General features: G+C 39.7%; 1 protein-coding gene across 2 annotated transcripts in view; it reads right to left on the bottom strand.

Annotated features, from left to right (window-relative positions):
* Positions 1-19468, bottom strand: part of LOC117827146 (low-density lipoprotein receptor-related protein 8-like) — a 140997-nt gene that overhangs the window by 56037 nt on the left and 65492 nt on the right. For both annotated transcript variants that reach the window (XM_034703640.1, XM_034703639.1), the window contains one exon: positions 8647-8775. In XM_034703640.1, the coding sequence (XP_034559531.1) occupies positions 8647-8775 (129 nt within the window). The remainder of the gene's footprint in view (positions 1-8646; positions 8776-19468) is intronic.

Below are 19468 nucleotides of genomic sequence, written 5' to 3'. Positions count from 1 at the left end.
ATAAGTTTGCAATGTAGGTGGGAAGCTACGTAGCTATGTAGTAAGGGCCGTAAAAATACACAAATACCAGTATTTGTTTCACCTCTGCTCAAGAGAAGGCCAACCAACCTTCTCATAAAGGACACAGTGATGAGTGTCATATCTGTCACCAGTCATGAATCTGACAGCAGAGTCAGAGTAAACAGAGTCCAAGGGTTTAAGTGTTGAAGCTGTAACATGTCTATTCATTGGCCTTGGCTTACTTTCTGAGTATGTTATGAGTAATGAATATGTCTTTATGCGTTGAAACATCATTTCATTTCAAGCACTTAAGTACACCTCTCTGCTCACACATTCCCACACATTTTACCTTCTGACTTGTGACTCTTGGGAACCATTCTAAATTTTCTGGGCAAATAAATAGCTTAGCCTGTGTGGTTCCTTGTGACAATCAATAAAGATGGTGAACAAAATTCTCTGCTCAGATGGCCTTGGAAAAGTTTTTTGAAGAGAGAGAAGCTGTGGAGGATGATGAAAAGGAAGACTTTTCCAAACATGACAATCACATTTATTTAAATTCAGATATTTTTAAGAAGTGGATGGAACTGAAGCCAGCTCGCTCCGAAAATGGCTGTGATAAGGATCCAACCAGGGCCTATATACATGAATGGCAGTTACTCATTTGCAGGACACCACGTCTTATTATTTACCATTTATCCCAGATTCCATCCAGAAAATCCTCCTGGATTGCACTGATTTTGATGTTCTATTAGGCTGATGTGTTTTGTAGGCTAATAGGAATTGCTTTTTTATTGCATGTTAACACCAAAAAGCAAATGAGACTTTTATTCATAAATTTGATCTTACAGGGACAAATATTAGCTATAAATGAAGTCTATAATGCTTGTAACAGGGTTTAAGTACAACTCTGTGAAGTTTTTCACATAAGTTGTTTTGGATTTATTGATTTAAAAACCTAATAATGCAGTAGGTACAGCAGCCCCATTAACATAGGCTGAGTAACAACTATATGAACACCACATAAATATATTGTAATGCATGTTTAATTGATTTATTTACTCAGCCCTTTTAGCTATCAAACATAAGACCCAATAAAACAGAAAATATTCCATCACTCTAACTAATAAAACTACATTAATGTGCTTTATTCTTTGAGAGCCTGACACGAGCCACACACACACACTCATAATAACCTTTGTTCTTTGTTAGAAGGAACTTTTCTATGACTTCCTCCCTGATAGTCAGAGTCTGGCAGAGTAACCTGTTTTACTTTTCTTATTCATGACAGGAGATTTTTGCCAGCGGCAACCAGTGCCTCAGACGTAGATGCAAGGGATGACTGGTCCTTCTTCTTGCATTAGCATTAAAACTGATCGGTGTGTGGTGTAAGTGTTCGTCTGGACTGAGGAGATTCATGAAAAACACAGAAGAAAGTAGAGCAGAATTTAGTGTAGGAGTGAAAAAGAAAGGGGGGGAAAGAAGAGGAATGATCTGAAAAAAGAAAACTCCAGGTTGAGTAGCATGCAAAATCAGAATCGTTTATTTTTCTTCAGTTCACACTCAACTTCCTCTGAGCCTGTCAGTCACTGTCTGTACAACTTAACGTCCTCCCAGCTCTCTCATGGATATTCATAGATTTAAACTGAAAGGACAGTTCGGACCTGTCCGCTCTGCTCAGAGAGCTACAGTCCGCTGCAGCCGCTGCAGCAAGGTCACTGAAACACACACGCACAAAGACAAACCTGGGAAGGTAGAAACACACATGCAAACACAAACACAAACACACACACACACACACACACACACACACACACACACACACACACACACACCGCCTCTCAGTTCAGACAGGTCACAGTACCTCACAGGGGAAATGGCTCAGCTGCTGACCTTTCCTGTGATGCCACACGCACAATTACAGAGAAAACTCTGCTGTAACAGAGAAGAAACAAGTCTTCCCTCTACAGTAACAACCATAGAAGATAATAAGAGAACAAGATGGGAGTTTTTTAACCTCTGCTCTCAAATCATTACTGACTGAGAGGTTAAAAGAGGGCGAAAGAGACAGGAAGGACACTAAGATAACATAACAAACCATTCAGCTCAATTGAAAACCTGTATCAATTTCGATTAACAGAACAAAATTAGGCAGAGCTTTTGTCAGGGGAAGCCTTTTAATCATGTAAACTGTCCTGTGTGAAGCTTCCTCATTGGGAAACCATATCTTCCTATTCAGGTTCACTTCAGGGACAAGGAGACAGCTGTGAGGGGGTCAGGAAGTATTCCGAGCAGGTTTAAATACGAATTTCTGCAGTGCTGAGGGATGGGGACAGTTTAACTTTCTTGCAGAGCCTCTATAACTGATTCCTAATGTAATGTTGACCGGAGAAAGCTTCCTCTGGTGGAGCTAGATTCTACTTGATACATAATTCAACATGTGGATGACTTAATTAGCAGGATGCCTCTGCAGGATTTACTTTTTTAAGTCTGCAGCAGGCTGTGCTGGGTAATTTTCCAACTAATAGCAGAGCGCAGTGGGGCTAACTCAGTATATTCAAGCTTCTGTCGGTTTTGAAAATATAACCGCTCCACTCACATGTGGGTAAATACAAGTGAGAGTGTAAAGTGAGTTGAAAACTGTAACTCACTGTAAGCTGGATTAAACTGAAGCATGCTCATGGAAGCATGAGTATTAAGGAGAAACAAAAGTAAGTTCGTGTTGAGGGCATTTTTATGACATAGTGGTTCTCGTCCAACCAAATCTGCTGGCTGTGTATTTGTGAAATTTAAACTTAGCAAATTCATGCATTACTTGTATGTACCACGAAAGTCTCACTTAATCACTATGAATTTTCCAGGATCAAGTTAAAAAGGAGATTTAAAAATTGAACATGTGTTGTGCTTGTGTAATTCTGCATGAATTTTGGCATAAAAGATTTAAGAAAAGTAGACAAAAAGTAGTTATGAGTCTTCCATAATACATGAGCATTTAAATAGCCAACATGAACTGTGTTGCCTTTCAGCTAGGTAAAGGCACAAAGGTGCAGTGGAGTATATGATGTGACAGTGGCTGGTATAAACTTAGTTTTGTTTTCTGCAGCAGGTACACCTAGAGTGCTGCAGGTCACCCAAAGTGTCCAATCAATGATTTATGCATTCAGTGTGTAACTCTGGATCTCTCTGAAATAACACAGCCAAAACTGAAACCAAGTTGTCTGCATGTCGTAATGTTTCACTGTTACGTTTGAGCTCTTCATTTAGAAATCTGCAGGCAAAAGTTGAGTCTAAATGTTGCGACTCTTTTAAAAGTATGCCACTTTTTAAAGACAAGGGACATGTCTGTGGGCTTTTTATTATTAAGTAGTACAGAAGACGTCCAAAAAAAGCTTTCCAACTCTTACTTTCCACACTGCATGTCAATTTGTGCTTCAGTATGTTGAATAACTGCACCCACAGTTGATCTGAATTTGCAACCTTCCTAACCGAGGTGTTGCAGATGAGCCATCGCTGTCTGGAAGGAGCAAAATGCAATTACATACACACACTGTTCATAAATTAACTCTGTTCTCAATTTGGCACGACTGCTGCTGTATCATTTTACTCTTCTTCACTCATTTATCTTCTCCCTCTGAACCCAAACATACAGCGGAGTAAAAAGCTTCTTTGAAGTGAATCCTCCGGCTGCCCCTGAGCCAGCAGCTGGCCCACAACGCACAGACACACGGAGACAAACCAATCGGTAATTTCCTGCACTTCTCCCTCGCCTCACTTCATGATTGTGAATGAGAAAGATCTGAAGCCTTCTGTCTGCAACACTTAGGAGTCACAGCATGCAGTGTTTTTGACACAAGGCAATTATTATCCATGCCAGGCTACAACACTGTGAAATACAACTTCTTTTGAGTTTAAATTCACACAGGTTGTCATTACGCAATCACAACAAAGACGTTCGTAAAACTGAAAAAAAAAAAACACTGCTTCAGGACAAAAGGCCTCATGCAGCAATTTTCCTTAGCTCTCTTTTTCTTACATTTTCTTACAGAAAGTTCTGAAGAAAAATCAAAGTCACATTGATAACAGTTTCTCATTTTTTACACCTTTGTTGTTAAATTGATGACTGCAGACATGCTCCTTCCTTTTTAAAAACTTGTGACAGTTACAAATATCATAGATAAATGCCTCTAGAGATGCTCTAAAGGGACTACACACTACACTACCAGGCTCTGTGCACACTCATGTCACATAACAGAGTAAAGAGAAGAAAGTCTATGATGAATAAGTAAGCCCAAAATGTCATTTCAGCTGCTACGCCGATGACACCCACAATTTTATCTCAACTGAATCTATCACCACAACAATATGCTCCACACTGACCAACCGCCTCACCAAAACAAAATTATCACAGCAAACTGTCTCCAACTCAGCTGTGATAACTCTAACATGATAACTATATGCCTTAAATCCCTCACTGAACCCCAAAACACCTACTTCACCAGCAACAACTCCACTCTGTTCCCATCACCTCATATCCACAACCTAGGAGTCGTTTTCAAAAGCAACCTATTTTAACAGCATATCAATAACATCATCATCAACATTGCTAGCCCAACACTTACAATCTCTGCTTCTGAGCCCTGAGTGGACTACTGCAGTAGAATGTTGTATGGTTCATCATCCAAAGTCCTCAATAAACTACCTTACATCCAGAACTCTGCTCCCCGCCTGCTCACACAATCCTGCTCCCGTGACCACATCATCACTGCACCGAAGTTCTTCTCCTGACCTTCAAAGACGGTGACCTACACCATCCCCACACTCCTGCTCGCATTCTCCACTCCTCCAATGCAAACTTCCTCTCTCCAGCACCAAGCACCGACTCCTGGGGCAACAGAGCCTTTTCTGTTGCAACCCGACCAGGGTGTGACAGCCAGGTATAATTACTAACTATTTTTACATTTGATTATCTTATGCCTAGGAGAATGCTATCCATATCCTCGCTCTGTCCTCTTGCGTAGTGTGTGGTGAGTGACATGCTCTGCAGGTGATCAGAGAGAAATAATGGTTGTTCAGTATGTCTTTCTGGTTAATGCACTGATTGAGGTGTCTCGTCTTCTAAATTCTAAATATGCAACTTCTCATACTTCTGTTTAAAAGCTATATGCAGCTGGTTGCTGTAGATTACACCCGACACTCTTAGTGTTGAATTGTTCCGAAACACTGTGTCATTAACAAGCTTCATCTCTCATGATAACGTAATATCAAGATGATTTCTAAAACACAACTCACAGTCTGAGGTGGAGCAGTGTTTGTGTGTTGTGTGTGTTGTGTGTGTGTTTGCATGCATCCATGTGGATAACAGAACTGAAAAGAAGTAGGATGAGCACATTAAAGTTGTTTGTGTAAGCACACACTAACATAAGTTGGCGTAAAAGGGACAATTAATGGAGTAACAGAATATTAATATATAAGATAACCTAATATAAACAGGGTAATGTATTTTAATGTGTTTTTTTGCATTTGTATTGTTTTTTACCATTCCCTATCAGCACTACCAGTACAGGTCATTCTCTGTGACTCGAAAAGGGCAACCAATGGACAAGGGTAAGAAAAAACTAACTTAATAAATTGGTTATGGCATACACCATAAAGAGAAAGGGAATTCATCTAAAGTTTCCTGTTATAGTCATTGGGAAGCATATCGCCAGTCTTGAACCAGGTTAAACCACAAACATCACACTGGATAATCAATCATTCTTTCTGTTTAATCAGCAGTGAGGTAACGTAAAAGCCTCTGTCTTTATTCAGACATCACTTTTCAGGCTGGCGTCGGGCCTAATCAGTCTTCAGATAAGCTGGCCTGAGCAGCACTTAATAGACCTAATTTGTGATGCTATCTAACACTGCACTGCGCTGGTGTCACACTCAACTTGTCCCTCCTGGTCACTCCGGTGAGCGGTGTTTACCTCTGGAGGAACGTTGGCCTTTGCCTGGGTGGGCAGAAGTCTGCTGCCCGCCCTCATGTCACGACTGAGAGGCTTAGGACTGCCGCATCAATACAGACATTAGACTGAAAAAAGGATTAACAGAGGCTAGACTGGGTCTCAATGGACAGGCAAGTGAAAAGCCATATAAGCTGGGAAGGCATTATATCTAGTCAATGGAATCACTTCCACTTGCTCTGGCGTAAGTGCGTGGGGCCACTCTCAAATGGAAAAACACTGACAGGCCTTTTGCAGCCTAAAAAAGAAAGACCTATATCATACAAATTGAAGGCATATTTACCAGGAGTATTTCAAGAAGAAAGGAAAGCAATTTTCTTTGAATATACAGTATGTTTTCATTTTATGCCAAATTGATTTAGCTTGCTCCCTAAATAATAACTCAAAATTGTGTGAACGCTTAACATATAAACACAAATTGCTAAAACAGAAGCCTCTCATTATGTAGACACATACATACACAACTTCACCAAGCGCAAATAGCTTAAGAAAGAACATTATTTATATAGGATAATAACAAGATGGCTATTTTCTCCCTCAGCATTTGCCACCACGAACCATTTTCAACAATCTTCAAAGTCTAAACACCACACTCCCCACAGCTCTGTTGCCCCAATCAATTTTTCTTGACATGAAGAGGAAAGAGAGGGAAAGAGAGAGAGAGGGAGAGAGAGAAAAGAAGAAGCCAATTCTTCACGGCGCCTCAGAAGTAGGGCAAGGGTAGTCCCTGCGGGGGGTTGGGGGTGGGGGCAGCGCACGGTTGTTTTGATGATTGGCTGAGCGGGAGGTGATGTCATTTTTGATGGCTCTGCTGTAGAAAGGCTAAAGACTTGAGGTTCAAAATGTGACGACAGACACCTTCAAATGTGAACTGAAAGCTGTAGATATGTGGTACTCAACACTGAAAATCACTCCACATCAAAAAAAGGGACTGTGCTGTGGAGTGAAGAAGGCTTAAAACTCAAACCTCACTTCAAACCCCTTTAATTATAAAGAGTGTTCCCCTGCTGTGCTTTTAATGTCTCAGGCTGCTAGATGATAAGTAAGATCAAAAAGGATGAAACGTCTTATAATACAAAATGAGGAAGATTTTAACTGCTTCTTGTTTTCTTACTGTGAGCCCCGTCAGATTGCTGCTTCATCAGTCATTGCTGCTTACCGACTCCATGTAAAGATCAGAGCTGGGCACATGTCGGTTAATTTGTTAATTATTGGCATATCATTTTTCATTAACTTCTGATGTGGATGTTAATTTGAAAAAAGATTATTGAAACCTTGAACTTTCAGTAAATTCGCGTGACTTGACTTTACTTCTGCCAACTGCTAATAACAGAATAACAAAGGTGTACTGGGTTTACTCAGTCAATCTGATCCAATACCCTGCTCTTACATGGTAAAATGGATTGCAGACAACTTAAACAGAGCATACAGTCTTTGCAGATTTGAAGTAATCTGTGGATCTTTATGGATAGTGTGTGTTTGGATGAGATCTTTTACTGGACTTAGATCATTGGGACCCTTTCCAGTGCAGCAGGAGAATTAACGGATTAACTATTAACCCTCCTGTTATGTTTGTTTCTCTGGAACAGCAATAATGTTCCTGGGTCAATTTGACAAGGAGCATATTATCTAAAAGTGTCAGAACCCCAAAAAATCCCAATACACATTTTTTTAATCTAATTTTTAACTCCATTACTAACCATTTAAATCATGATTTAGTCTATTGGTTTTCTTTAACTCTCACAGATCATGGTTCAATGAGGATAACTCACTCATTTTTCATTAAAATGAATGTTATAACTTTTTTTTAATATACATTGGAAAGCCCTAAATATAAATACAATAGTTTTACATGACATTAATTTTTGTTTATTTTATTTTAGATTTAGATTATTTTTTTCTTTATGAAGTGATGTTGATAAATTAACTCAACACCTCTTCTGTCACATGCTTCCCAGATTATTATGCTGCATTTAGCTGGTTTGGAAGGCATATATTGCCTACAATAGACTTTAAAAAGGGTCAATTTGACCTGCAACATAACAGGAGGGTTAAGAAAGTTAACATCTTTATTATCGGATTAATGGTTAACAGAGTTATGTTTTTGATCAACTGGGCCCACCTCTGATAAAGATGTATGGTATGTCTACAGCTCCTCCTGTTTCGTCCTGTAATGGAAGCTGACATATTGCCCTGGTCATGTTTTTAGGGCCTGAGCCTGAGCTATAGGGATCTATGCTCTAGATGTCCTGCGTCTTCAGGGCACATTGAACTGATATATAAAGCGACAAATATCCCTGAGATTACAGCGAATCGGTTGTGTCAGTTTGAGCACACACTCCCGGTTGTTTGACTCTTCAGTAGTGTTTACCTACGTTTCCTCTCAGTGCTCCTTCTCTACTCTACTAATAAGGTACACACATACTACCTATACTGTGGCCTGTAAGCAGGGGATACTCTAAAGGTTTCAGCTTTCCTTTTGAGAGCTGTCATGTCGTCCATATTTTTATACCGCCTTTTTTCTTACTGCTTAAAAATGCCCCCTGGAAATGTAAATCTAAGTACACCAGCAGAAATAACAGTTCCCGTATTTATTTGTGTTTGTATCCATCATGTTGAAGAACCGACAGCTGACTGACTGACTCACCAGATGCACAGTCTTCCTCGTCTGCTCCGTTCTCACAATCCTTCTCCCCGTCACATCTCCATGACAACGAGACACACTTGTTGGTGGATCCCCCACAGTCAAATTTCTCTGGAGGGCACGTCTGTTTGCCTGTGGGCAGAGATGAAAGAAATAGGGAGATTACTGCAGAGGTTTTATAGGTCCCATAAAGGCGGCAACAAAAACAACTCCGAGCCAATGCTGGACTCGATTTCTATCGCCCCCACGATGCAGTTAAAACTCATCCAAAACTCCAACACTCTGGCCAATTGATTTTACTGTCTGGACTGCTTCTACAGAGACATACAGAAAGATCATGAAATACAGCAAATGTACATTTGGCAGTGAAGCAAAAGAGCAACGTGGTCCCCCTCCTCCTTTTCCTGCCAATCTGCTCTAGTTGGCACAGAAGAGGTCTGATCCAGATTACACTGCGTTTAATATGAAGCATGTTGTTAATTATATATATTTGCTTACAGGGACGCCATGAGCCTCCTGGACAGAAATCAAAGGGTCAGAAAACACAGCCAATCATTCATTGTTTCTGTGTGATATTTCATATACGAACAGTAGTTTGCGATATTTTTGTCTTACATACCCTCTACATAGTCCTATAAGATGAGCTGAAGCAGCCATTCAAATACTTTTTCCTACTGATTTTAAACAGGAAACTATTTATTTTATTACTAGGCATTATGTATTGTAAGTACTGTAAAGAATATCAGGGAGGGTTGCTGCACTGAACATCAACACCACTGCAACTATGTCGTCAGCTCAAGGAAGCAGACTGAGAGCAGAAGAGAATCACAGCTGTTCCAATATTTAGCATTACACAACCACGTTTAGGTTATCTTGAAGTCTGTTCTTGTACTTGTTCCAAACTAGCAGGGGCTGGATGTTTGGAACATAAACTGTGTTTAGCTGTGTATCTGTTTCTTTGAGCTAACTCTCACTAAACTGTTGCTTTTTTAAGCTAGCTACTGTATTTCCTCTATTTGATTGTTGCCCTTAGCTTAGTTCTACCATGTATCTGTTAATTCAAGCAAAATATCAATAATATCTCTTGAGCTGCCCTTTTCAACCTTTTAAATTTTTCTCAGCTCACAATTTCAACAAGCCTTCTTTAAGATAACTATCATGACCATAACTGTCCCTTTAAACTAAATGTGTTGACCCTTCTTCTTCTGCTGCTTTAAGCTAACTATTTGGACCTCTTAATGACCATTTATCTGTTGCTTTGAGCTAATCATTTCAACCATTTTTCAGTGGAGTTGTGCTTGATTTGTGTTATCATTTATTCATTGCTTTAAGCCAATAAATCTGACCTCTTATGCTATTTGCTGAGGCTTATTTGCTAATGTATCTACTGCTGGAAAATGTGCTTGTTCACTATTGGTTCTTCATGATGTTAATATTGAGACCAGCCATTTTCACAACTTCACGTCCACCTGTGTTGAGTCTCACAGAAGCTTTGCTTTTAAGTTCACACTACATATTTGATGTTTTTGAACAACTATTAATGGATATTTTGTTGTATTTTTTAAGACTTTGAGATGTTGACCCGTTATGTAAGGTGCGGTATTATCGGTTTTACTTCTGGAAGTATTTGTTTAAATACTTTGTTGTGGCTAACATTATTTTTGTTCAACTTCACAGAGTGTGTGTGGCGATGTGAGAAAACCAGATGACAAAGACAAACAAGTAAACAGCTTTCAACTTGTCTTAGTATTTAATCTATCTTTCATTGCCCAGTACATTTGTCACTTTGTTTAGAGTCACGTTTGTGAGTACAGAAGAAAACTATTCAACCTTTCATCCATTACTTTCAGCTACATTTCAACTATTTAAGCATTGCCTAAAGCTTACTTTTTCAAATATTCATTCATCACTTTTAAGTATTTTACTGTCTGCCCTATTGTTTGTAGCTTTATTCTTTGTTTGTTTTTGTTGTCCTTTGTCATATTTTTGATAACCATTTCAGAAGTTGTTCATGCAGAGTTCAAATGAAATAGCTGAGTGAAACATGCGAAAAAATTGAGGCACTCTCTTTGAACAGTGAGACTGTTTATCAGAACAGTGAGACATGCTCATGTGGTCCTAAAAGACCCAAAACTCAAACACATTTCATCAGAATAAAAAGAAAATATATTTTCTGACTCTCTTGTTTGTTGTTGAAAGGTGCAGGGATTTGTTTCTTAGGTTTATATGACCATTATAGAACAATACAGGCATTTTTATTGTTAAAAGACAGTGCACTCCCAAACAGCAGATGTATAACCTATTAGCTTTTTATTTGTGACATCTTCCAATTTTTATTCTTATTCCATGAGTAATTGGTTAATCTGGAAACAAATAAGAAGATAATATGTTGTGTGATGACTGAGACCACACCATGATGAATTCCATCTATGAGGTTAGAACAGAGTCTCTTGCTGTCACTAGTGATGTTGGGTACCCACTGTATGCCGATAATTGAACCAGATAAGTGGAGAGTCTGCAAGACCATGTTTCTGAACGAAGTACGCATGTTCACATGGGAATCCATGCTCTACAGACTGCACTTAAACTTAAATCTAATTACCCTTCAACTAATGTAGATCCAATATGCAGCATATTTCAATTATTTAATAAGCTATGACAAATAAGCTGCAGAGTCTGTTTAGATTGCATGGTGCATTTTATTTTAAAAGCTTTCATGAGGCCTGCGTGGTCTTTAGGTTAATTTGCCTGCTTTATTCAATTATATGCATTTTAGATAATGTTGTAGCAGTGTTAAGATCATGTATAAATTATGCATAGTGTTATGTAGTCTGTTTTGCAGTTATTTATAAAAAAATAAAAAAATAAAAAAATAAAAAAATTGTCTTAACATGTGAATGATACTGAAAATAAAAATGTACCTCATAAAGGTGCAAAAAGCTGTCAGATCACCATATATTGGGGGATTTTAATTTAATGTTTAAAAAAAATGTTGGTTTAAGATCTAGAAGATGCAACCAATGCACTTAATATAGATCAGATCCCATGACAGCAAAAGGCTGCAGAGAATTACACTTTGTTCTTTTTCAGTGAAGACTTGCAAGTGCTAGATGGCTTCAAAACTGGAAGCATGTATCTCTTAAAGTTAGCAGCTAACAGCGTCTACGAGTCCTTCATTTGTTTCCTTGATTAAATGAAAATACAATTGTGCTGGAACTGTTAATTTTGTGTGTCAAAGGGTCGTCTGATGAGTGACTCTGACTTCACATCTTAGTCCATCATCCCTGAGTAGCCACAACAGACAAGGAGAGACAGGTTGGCCAATCATCCAGAGGCAACTCAATGGTGTAGTGTGCCAGAGTGTAAAGTTCAGCCATGGCTAAGAGGCAGGAAGCCGCGGTTCCTTTCTCTGCTCTGTTTACCAGCAGCAGACTCTTGAAGTGGATGAGAGCTACAACAACAAGCCACTGAATAAAGAAGGATTGTGCAAACCTCTCTTACCAACTACCTCAAATACCAACAGTCATGTATGCTATGGGTGCAACAATTTGGTGATGTAAAAGTCAATGACTCATTGGATATGTCATTGCACAGGTTTTCATGCTGTGCACGAGTGAGACATCTTGCATCCTTACAATCTTTGCATTCAACACAAGACCAGGAAGCAACAGGTAAATTACACATAGCAGAATAAATTACTGAGGGGTGAGACATCACACATCTTAATAATCTCTGCTGAGAATAGCACATGCAGCCACCAGATGTGACTTGTAAACAAAACATAACAACAAGGTGGCGATCAATGCAATACCATGGCCTTGAAAATGTTCTAAAGCGTGGGAGCCTTTGACTCAATGCTGCGAGTTCACTGCCAGACCTTTAAAGCAGAGCTTGCTTATCATGGAAGTACATCAGTAAAGCACGAGCGTTTGAGGAGGAGGAGCGGTGACATTCAACTTAACTGTCCAAGGTTAGCGACACACTGTGAATTTTACATTTTCAGTCTCACACCTTAAAATATTTACCTTATAACACTTCATCTTTTTTATATTATCCTGGTAGCATAGGCGGAGTTGTAAGGGATTCTGAGGATTCACTGAACCCCCTAGTGGATGATGTCAGCTACATTAGAAGTACATTTCTCAGCTTTAAGGAGGATTAGGAACTGCCTGAGATCTAAAATGGCCTTGGAGATTTTTGTATCTGGTCCTGCTTTACATCTTTTTCTTTATTCACACCTGGTAATAACAAAGTGGTTTGGCTAATCCGATTCACAAGTGGACAGCTCTAATCACAGTGGTTCACACCTGGTCAGATCATGTGCTTCTAAATACATCTCTGGTGACCACTGGTGGTGATCGGATCTCACTCCTAAATTCAGATGAACCGTTCGTCAGAAAGCCTTCAGATCAAGTCATTCACTGCATATTGAGACATACTTTATGTAATATAATGGGGGAATCTGACTTGAAAAATGTCACTCAAAATGATTGTGATGATCTATGCCAGTAGATAAAAGATGTACCTTGTGTTGCACTATGTAATCAATGTATTGTGTTTAACTCACAGGCAGTTATGAGAGGCTTAAAATAGCTTATTTACTCAAGTCAGGGTATCATCTGGCTAAAATTGCGCAAAATGTAAATGCAGTAGTCGGAACAGTCCAATGTTTTCACCCATAGTATTGCGTAATAGGCGCTTCTGTATGTGAAGCGGTGTGTCCATTGAGCTGGAAGAGCTCTGGTAATTTTGGCTGGGGGGCTAAATTTGTCTAAGCCTGGCAGATTATCAACAAGTGGAAACCTCCATCGTTGAAAAACAAAGCCAGTGTGCAAGTACAAAAACCTGCTCCCCAAAGTGCCCACTTGAGGCTGACCACAAAAAACTGAAGGAAAGTCTGATTAGCTACATTCTGATGCCATATTTTAGCGCAGAAATAAACATGTTGACAGCTCAGTACAAAAACAGTTTCTATCTGTATGGCTTATTTCTCTTTACATGACAATTTTATGGGTAATGTTTCTCTTTCTTGAAGTCCCAAATTGGACAAACAATCCGGCTTTTTGTGTGGTTTTTGGCAGTTACTGGTGGTCCAAGAAGTATTTCAGTGTAGTATTACTGAGCTGATACTTTTTCATTATGTAGCAGGTAAACTGAACTCACCTTGTTAGATTGTTCGGTGTTCATCATACATTTATTGGTTTCTCAGGCATGACAAAGCAGTCAGGATTGTTGTTGGCTTTTCTGCAGCAGAGATTACGACTTGCTGCAGTGATGAGAAGACTGACTTTTTAAAGTTTCCAAGGGTCACCAACAACAATGTCATAGGGAGCAAACAGCAGGTCCGCTATGACCACTAGCTCTCTTCAGCTTTAGTCTGATAAAAAAACAGCTGCAGTCAGCCACCGGACAAAAGATAGACTCTGACTCTCTGGGTAAGATGGGGATAAACTGGTTCCTTCACCAGATAAGAAATTATCCACAGTCATGGACTGTCTAGCTTTGATAACTTGGCATCGGCCGACCCCTCCTCTCCAAATTATAGCCACTTCTGGCTCCAGAAAACCAGCATGTTAGCAGCCGGTTATCACTCTTACAGCTTCATTTGCAGAGTCAATAAGCAAGTGGGTGACATCACGGTGGCTACGTCCATTATTTAAACCGTCTGTGATTACCAGCACGGGCTATTGTGAGAGTTTGAAGGGTTTTTTTTCAAGCTTTTCCTCGCTGTGGGTGTGACTGTCCCTGCAGCACGGAGGGGTGACAGCAGAGGGGAGGCTGGAGAGGCAGCTGGTGCCTGGGGACACCAAGCAGTGAGGATGGCTGATGCAGTCAGGCCCTGACCCCCTACACACTCTCTCTCTCACACACACACACACACACACACACACACACACACACACACAAATTACTGGGGACTGCGGTGTCTGAGGGCTGTTTCTACTGCAGGGAACACTCCAGGCTGAGAGAGCGTTGTATAACTCTTCCTGCAGGAATGGCGTCTATCTACACTCACACTTGAGTGAAAATTGTAGTTCCGACAAATTGCAGCGTTAGGTCATACATGCACAAGTTAATTCAATTTACTGTTTGTCACTTTGCATTCTTATACAGCATTTCAATGTTGCGTCCAATGCTGTCTTGCTATAAAAGTGGTGCAGTGCATAAAACAGCAGGACATAATGCGTTTAACCTCTTTCACCTGCCAGCTCTGTCATTCTGCCATTTCCCTGCTGGCTTTAATGCTTGAATAAGATATAAAAGTGTTTTTTTTTTCTCTCCTTTTTCCATTTTGACATTTTTTGAAAGGAAGTGTATCACCATGGCAAAAAGTGTCAAGTTAGCAGGCTTTGATGTCTCCTGCATCAGCGTTAAATATCTAATCCATGCAAGAGAGACAATAACTGTGTGATCCTTTTTTAAAAGTTGCTTCTTTCCATCCAGACACAACTCATTCGAGTATCAAGTGATTAAACAAGCTTAATGAAGGAAGGAGTTGAAAGCATCCAGAGGAATGATGAGCTAAAATGACTGATTTAACTGTCAGAAGACCAAATGACAGACCGGCTGGAGGAAACATTTCTTAGAAAAGTCTGACATGAAAAAGATGAGCAGGTGGAATCTGAGAGGAAATGAAATGCACTCTGAAGGATTTTTCTCTAATGTAGGTCCAACGAGGACCTGATGGAAAACAAGAAATAGACAAGGAGCATGAATAAAAGGATGAAAGAGAGCAAAGAGGAACAAAGAGGACAGCTTTCGAGATAAAGGATCTATAGGAAGGGAGACAAGCCAAGAGCATGATACAATACGAAGGGGGAGGAGACGGAGAGACCCACCACAGCATGACCTTTACATTTTATCCTAAAGCAAAACCAAAGCCATCCATACCAAGTGGAGAGAGATGAAGGGTGAAGGGCTGGAAGCACGCAGACCAGAGCAGAATCTGAATCCAGCGGGCGGAGGGCGAGCTGTCTTGTCTGTTTAAATGATGACTCTTTAATGAAGCTTGAGCGCTGAGCCTCCCAAAGACAAACAATAGAACCGAACTTCACCACGATAAAGTAGTGCTTCCTGACTGCTTCTCCGACAGCTATTAATGAGTGAAACCTCAGATTTATGAAGACATAGGTAATGGGTTTTAGATTGAGAAGGAGGTGACACAATAAAATACAATTACTTACAGACTGTAGTTTATTAATGTCAAAGTGAAAAACGAGGATTCAGTTCCACTGTAGAGAGATTTCTTTAAACTTATCACCTTTGAGCAGAGTTCATCTCAACACAGTTATTGTCTTTGAGCCTCTGTCTTTTTATTTTATAACAATGACCTATCTTGTAATAGCTGACAGCATTGTTTGTGGGTTGTTATCAGGTCTGAGCAGCTCTGGTAATTATGATGACAGCAAAGGAAGATGTCAATTGACAAATGAAGATCTGGGAGGTCTTAGTACAGAATCAGGTTGACTTGATGCTCAACAAGAACAAAATACACACCCCAGAGAAGGATGCAGGATCACATATACAAAACTAAAGTCAACAGCAAGTGGTTTATTATGATGAGTAAAAATTACTAATCACCTGGCTGTGCTAGTCCGTCCATGTCCTCCCGCTGGAGGTCTCACCTCACTGTGTCATGCCTCTTCTTTGCATAACTATCAGCAAACTTTACTGTCATTCCTTACTTAAAGTACTTCAATAACTTCATCTACATGAGTAAAATATGTTTGGTTATAGATAAGTCTCAATACTACAATCTATTTTGACTATTAAAGCAACATAGAAAAGTTGTTTTTAATGCCTATCATGAGATCAGATACTGGCAAAGCACAACTACAGGTAATTACAGGTTTTAATATATCACATTTTATGTGTTTTATTTGTTATATTTATGTTGAGAAAAATTGTATCAATACAATTATCGTTACTAATTTTTACCCTAAGCCAGGGGCGATAAACAGGTCAATTACAGGTAATTGTCAATTCTTTCTGTTATTAACCCTCCTGTTATGTTCGTTTCGCAATAATGTTCCTGGGTCAATTTGACATGGTACATATTCAATTATCCAAATGTTTCAGAACCCCAAAAAATCCCAATCAGATTGTTTTAAATCTAATTTTTAACTCCATTACTAACCATTTAAATCAAGATTTAGTCCATTGGTGTTCTTTAATTCTCACAGATCATGGTTCAATGAGGATAACTCACTCGTTTTTCATTAAAATTAATGTTAAAACTTTTTTCAATATACATTGGAAAGCCCTAAATATAAATACAATAGTTTTACATGACATATTGACTACATTGACTACTGCAACTCTCTACTGGCAGGCCTCCCTGCATTCACAGTTAAACCTCTGCAAATGATCCAGAATGCAGCAGCACGTCTGGTCTTCAACCAGCCTAAGACAGCTCATGTCACTCCCCTGCTCATTTAGCTACACTGGCTTCCAGTTGCAGCTCGCATCAGATACAAAACTGTAATCATGACTTACAAAGCAGTAACCAAAACCGCCTCCTGTTTACCTGGAACCCCTCATCCAGGTCTACTGCCCTTCTCGCCCGCTACGCTCAGCCTCTGAAAAGCGCCTAGTGCTTCCAGCACACAAGGCCTCAAAATCAAAATCACTAGCTCGACTCTTCTCTTCTGTTGCCCCTAAATGGTGGAATGAATTTGCCAACTCCATTCGATCTGCAGAGTCCCTCTCTACTTTCAAAAGACAGATAATGGAAGGTCTTAAATTGTTTGGTTGCTTCATGTAGATGTTCCTTATTTTGAAAAAAAAAAAAAAAAAAAAACCTTACTTATTTTTGTGCATTGCCTTTACACTGCTTGGCAGTACCTGCACCCAAATTGACTTGAAGCACTTTGTTACTCTTACTGATCTTGTTTCCTCTTGTCTAGATCTTTGCTTGTGTTGTTCTTGTTCTCATATGTACGTCACTTTGGATAAAAGCGTCTGCTAACTAAAATAAATGACACTGTAACATAGATTTCTGTTTTTTTATTTTACATTTGGAATTTTTTTTTTTTTTATGAAGTGATGTTGATAAATTAACACAAGGCACCTCTTCTGTCACATGCTGCCCAGATTTTTATGCTACATTTTGCTGGTTTTGGAAGGCATATATTGCCAAAATAGACTTTTAAAAGGGTCAATTTGACCCACAACATAGTTATGAGGCAGTGTTGTAGCAGTCATGTGTTAAAATACCGTGATACAGTAGACTTCAAAGAGCGTTATTCAGCTGTGTTTAACTGCTCTTGAGTATAAAACCACAGCTTCCTAACAGTATCATGACACTGTATTATTCAAAGGAGTTCCCAGAGTCATAATTTGCAGCCTCTTCATGAATTATTGTCTGTTTTCCTGCTACCAGTTGCTCCACACAGTGATGATTCATTCTGCAGACAGGTCATGACACTGTTTACTACAGCTGTAAATGTGTGTGCTCAGCATATTGTGAAAGCCACATGTCCAGTCAGCTCTGGTACCTGACAGGATAAACAATGAGTGATCACTGCCCTTGAACAATCAGAGCTGAAAGGTTATCAGGCCTGTATGTGTGCGTGTGCATCTATCTGGTTCTGTGTTGACGAGTCTATCCATCTGTGCTCAGGCTCTGATGGTGAAGGGTTAAATCAGCTTGTCTGCCTCTGAGCTAAAAAAGGCACAAACTGCTCTGATAACATGAGTCATATTCAGATTCACTGCTTCATTAAACAGGTTAGTGCAGCCATGTCCTCCTCTCTAAATTATAGATTTGGTACAGGGGCGAACACTTGCTGCTGCAAAATACAAGGAGGAAAATGGTTATTTGCAGCAAAGTGCATTAGCAGGTGATGTACAAGGACATGCATCCAAGTGCTGAGTCGAGCCCCCTGACTGTGACATCATCAGCTGAACTAAGACGCTAATGAAGAGGCGTTTAAATATTTTCATGCTTCCTGGTTACAAATCACAGAAGACACAGGCTCCTCATGGCAGTCAATAACAGAGTTAACACACACAGACAGCCTTACACTGAGAGCCTGGAGCTAATGTAGGGTAGCCAAGTTAGAGGGTTTAAATCAGGACTTCCTTGCTGCTATAGGGGCGACTTAATGTCCAGAGCCAGCATGATGAATAACTATTACACATTACCTCACTTTAAATGTTCAGCTAACATCTAGGGCAGCAATACAACACAAGTTTATTCATTGATTAGTCAGTTGACCCAAATTAATTCAGCATCTAATTTGACAGAAGAGGGTGATCTTTCCGTGCAGAACTTTTAAACATGAATTATTTTTAGCTCCTCAGACGAGAACACTGGACGCTCTCGGGTCTGATGTGATCATAATCTGGGTTATTGAAAGGAAACTTGAAGATGCGACTGTGGGCTTCAGGAAATTGTTCTTAATATTATTCACTATAGTGAGACATCTTTCATGAAAATAACCGACAGATAAAAAAGTAATCATTTAAAGATGTTTGACGATTTAATAGTTTCTATTATTTTTATCACTGTTGTGTCAAATATGCCGTATCATTAGATAACTTTGTCGCCATATTGATGCTTAAACATTGAGCTGCATTTTTTTGGGGGGGGGGGGACTTTTTGCCTTTATTCCACAGGACAGCCGAAGAGAAACAGGAAATGTGGGGAGTAGACAGCGGGAGAAAACATGCAGGAAATGGTCGCGGCCGGGAATCGAGCCAGTGACCCCTGCGACGAGGACTGCAGCCTCTGTATGTGGGGCGCTTAGACCGCTAGGCCACCAGCGTGCCCAGTTGCATATCTTTAACACTGATCCAACATATTTCTGTTTTCTCAAAACAA

The sequence above is a fragment of the Notolabrus celidotus genome, chromosome 15, assembly GCF_009762535.1.
Source record: "Notolabrus celidotus isolate fNotCel1 chromosome 15, fNotCel1.pri, whole genome shotgun sequence".
Classification (NCBI taxonomy): domain Eukaryota; kingdom Metazoa; phylum Chordata; class Actinopteri; order Labriformes; family Labridae; genus Notolabrus; species Notolabrus celidotus.
This window is presented reverse-complemented; position numbering and strand designations above follow the sequence as displayed.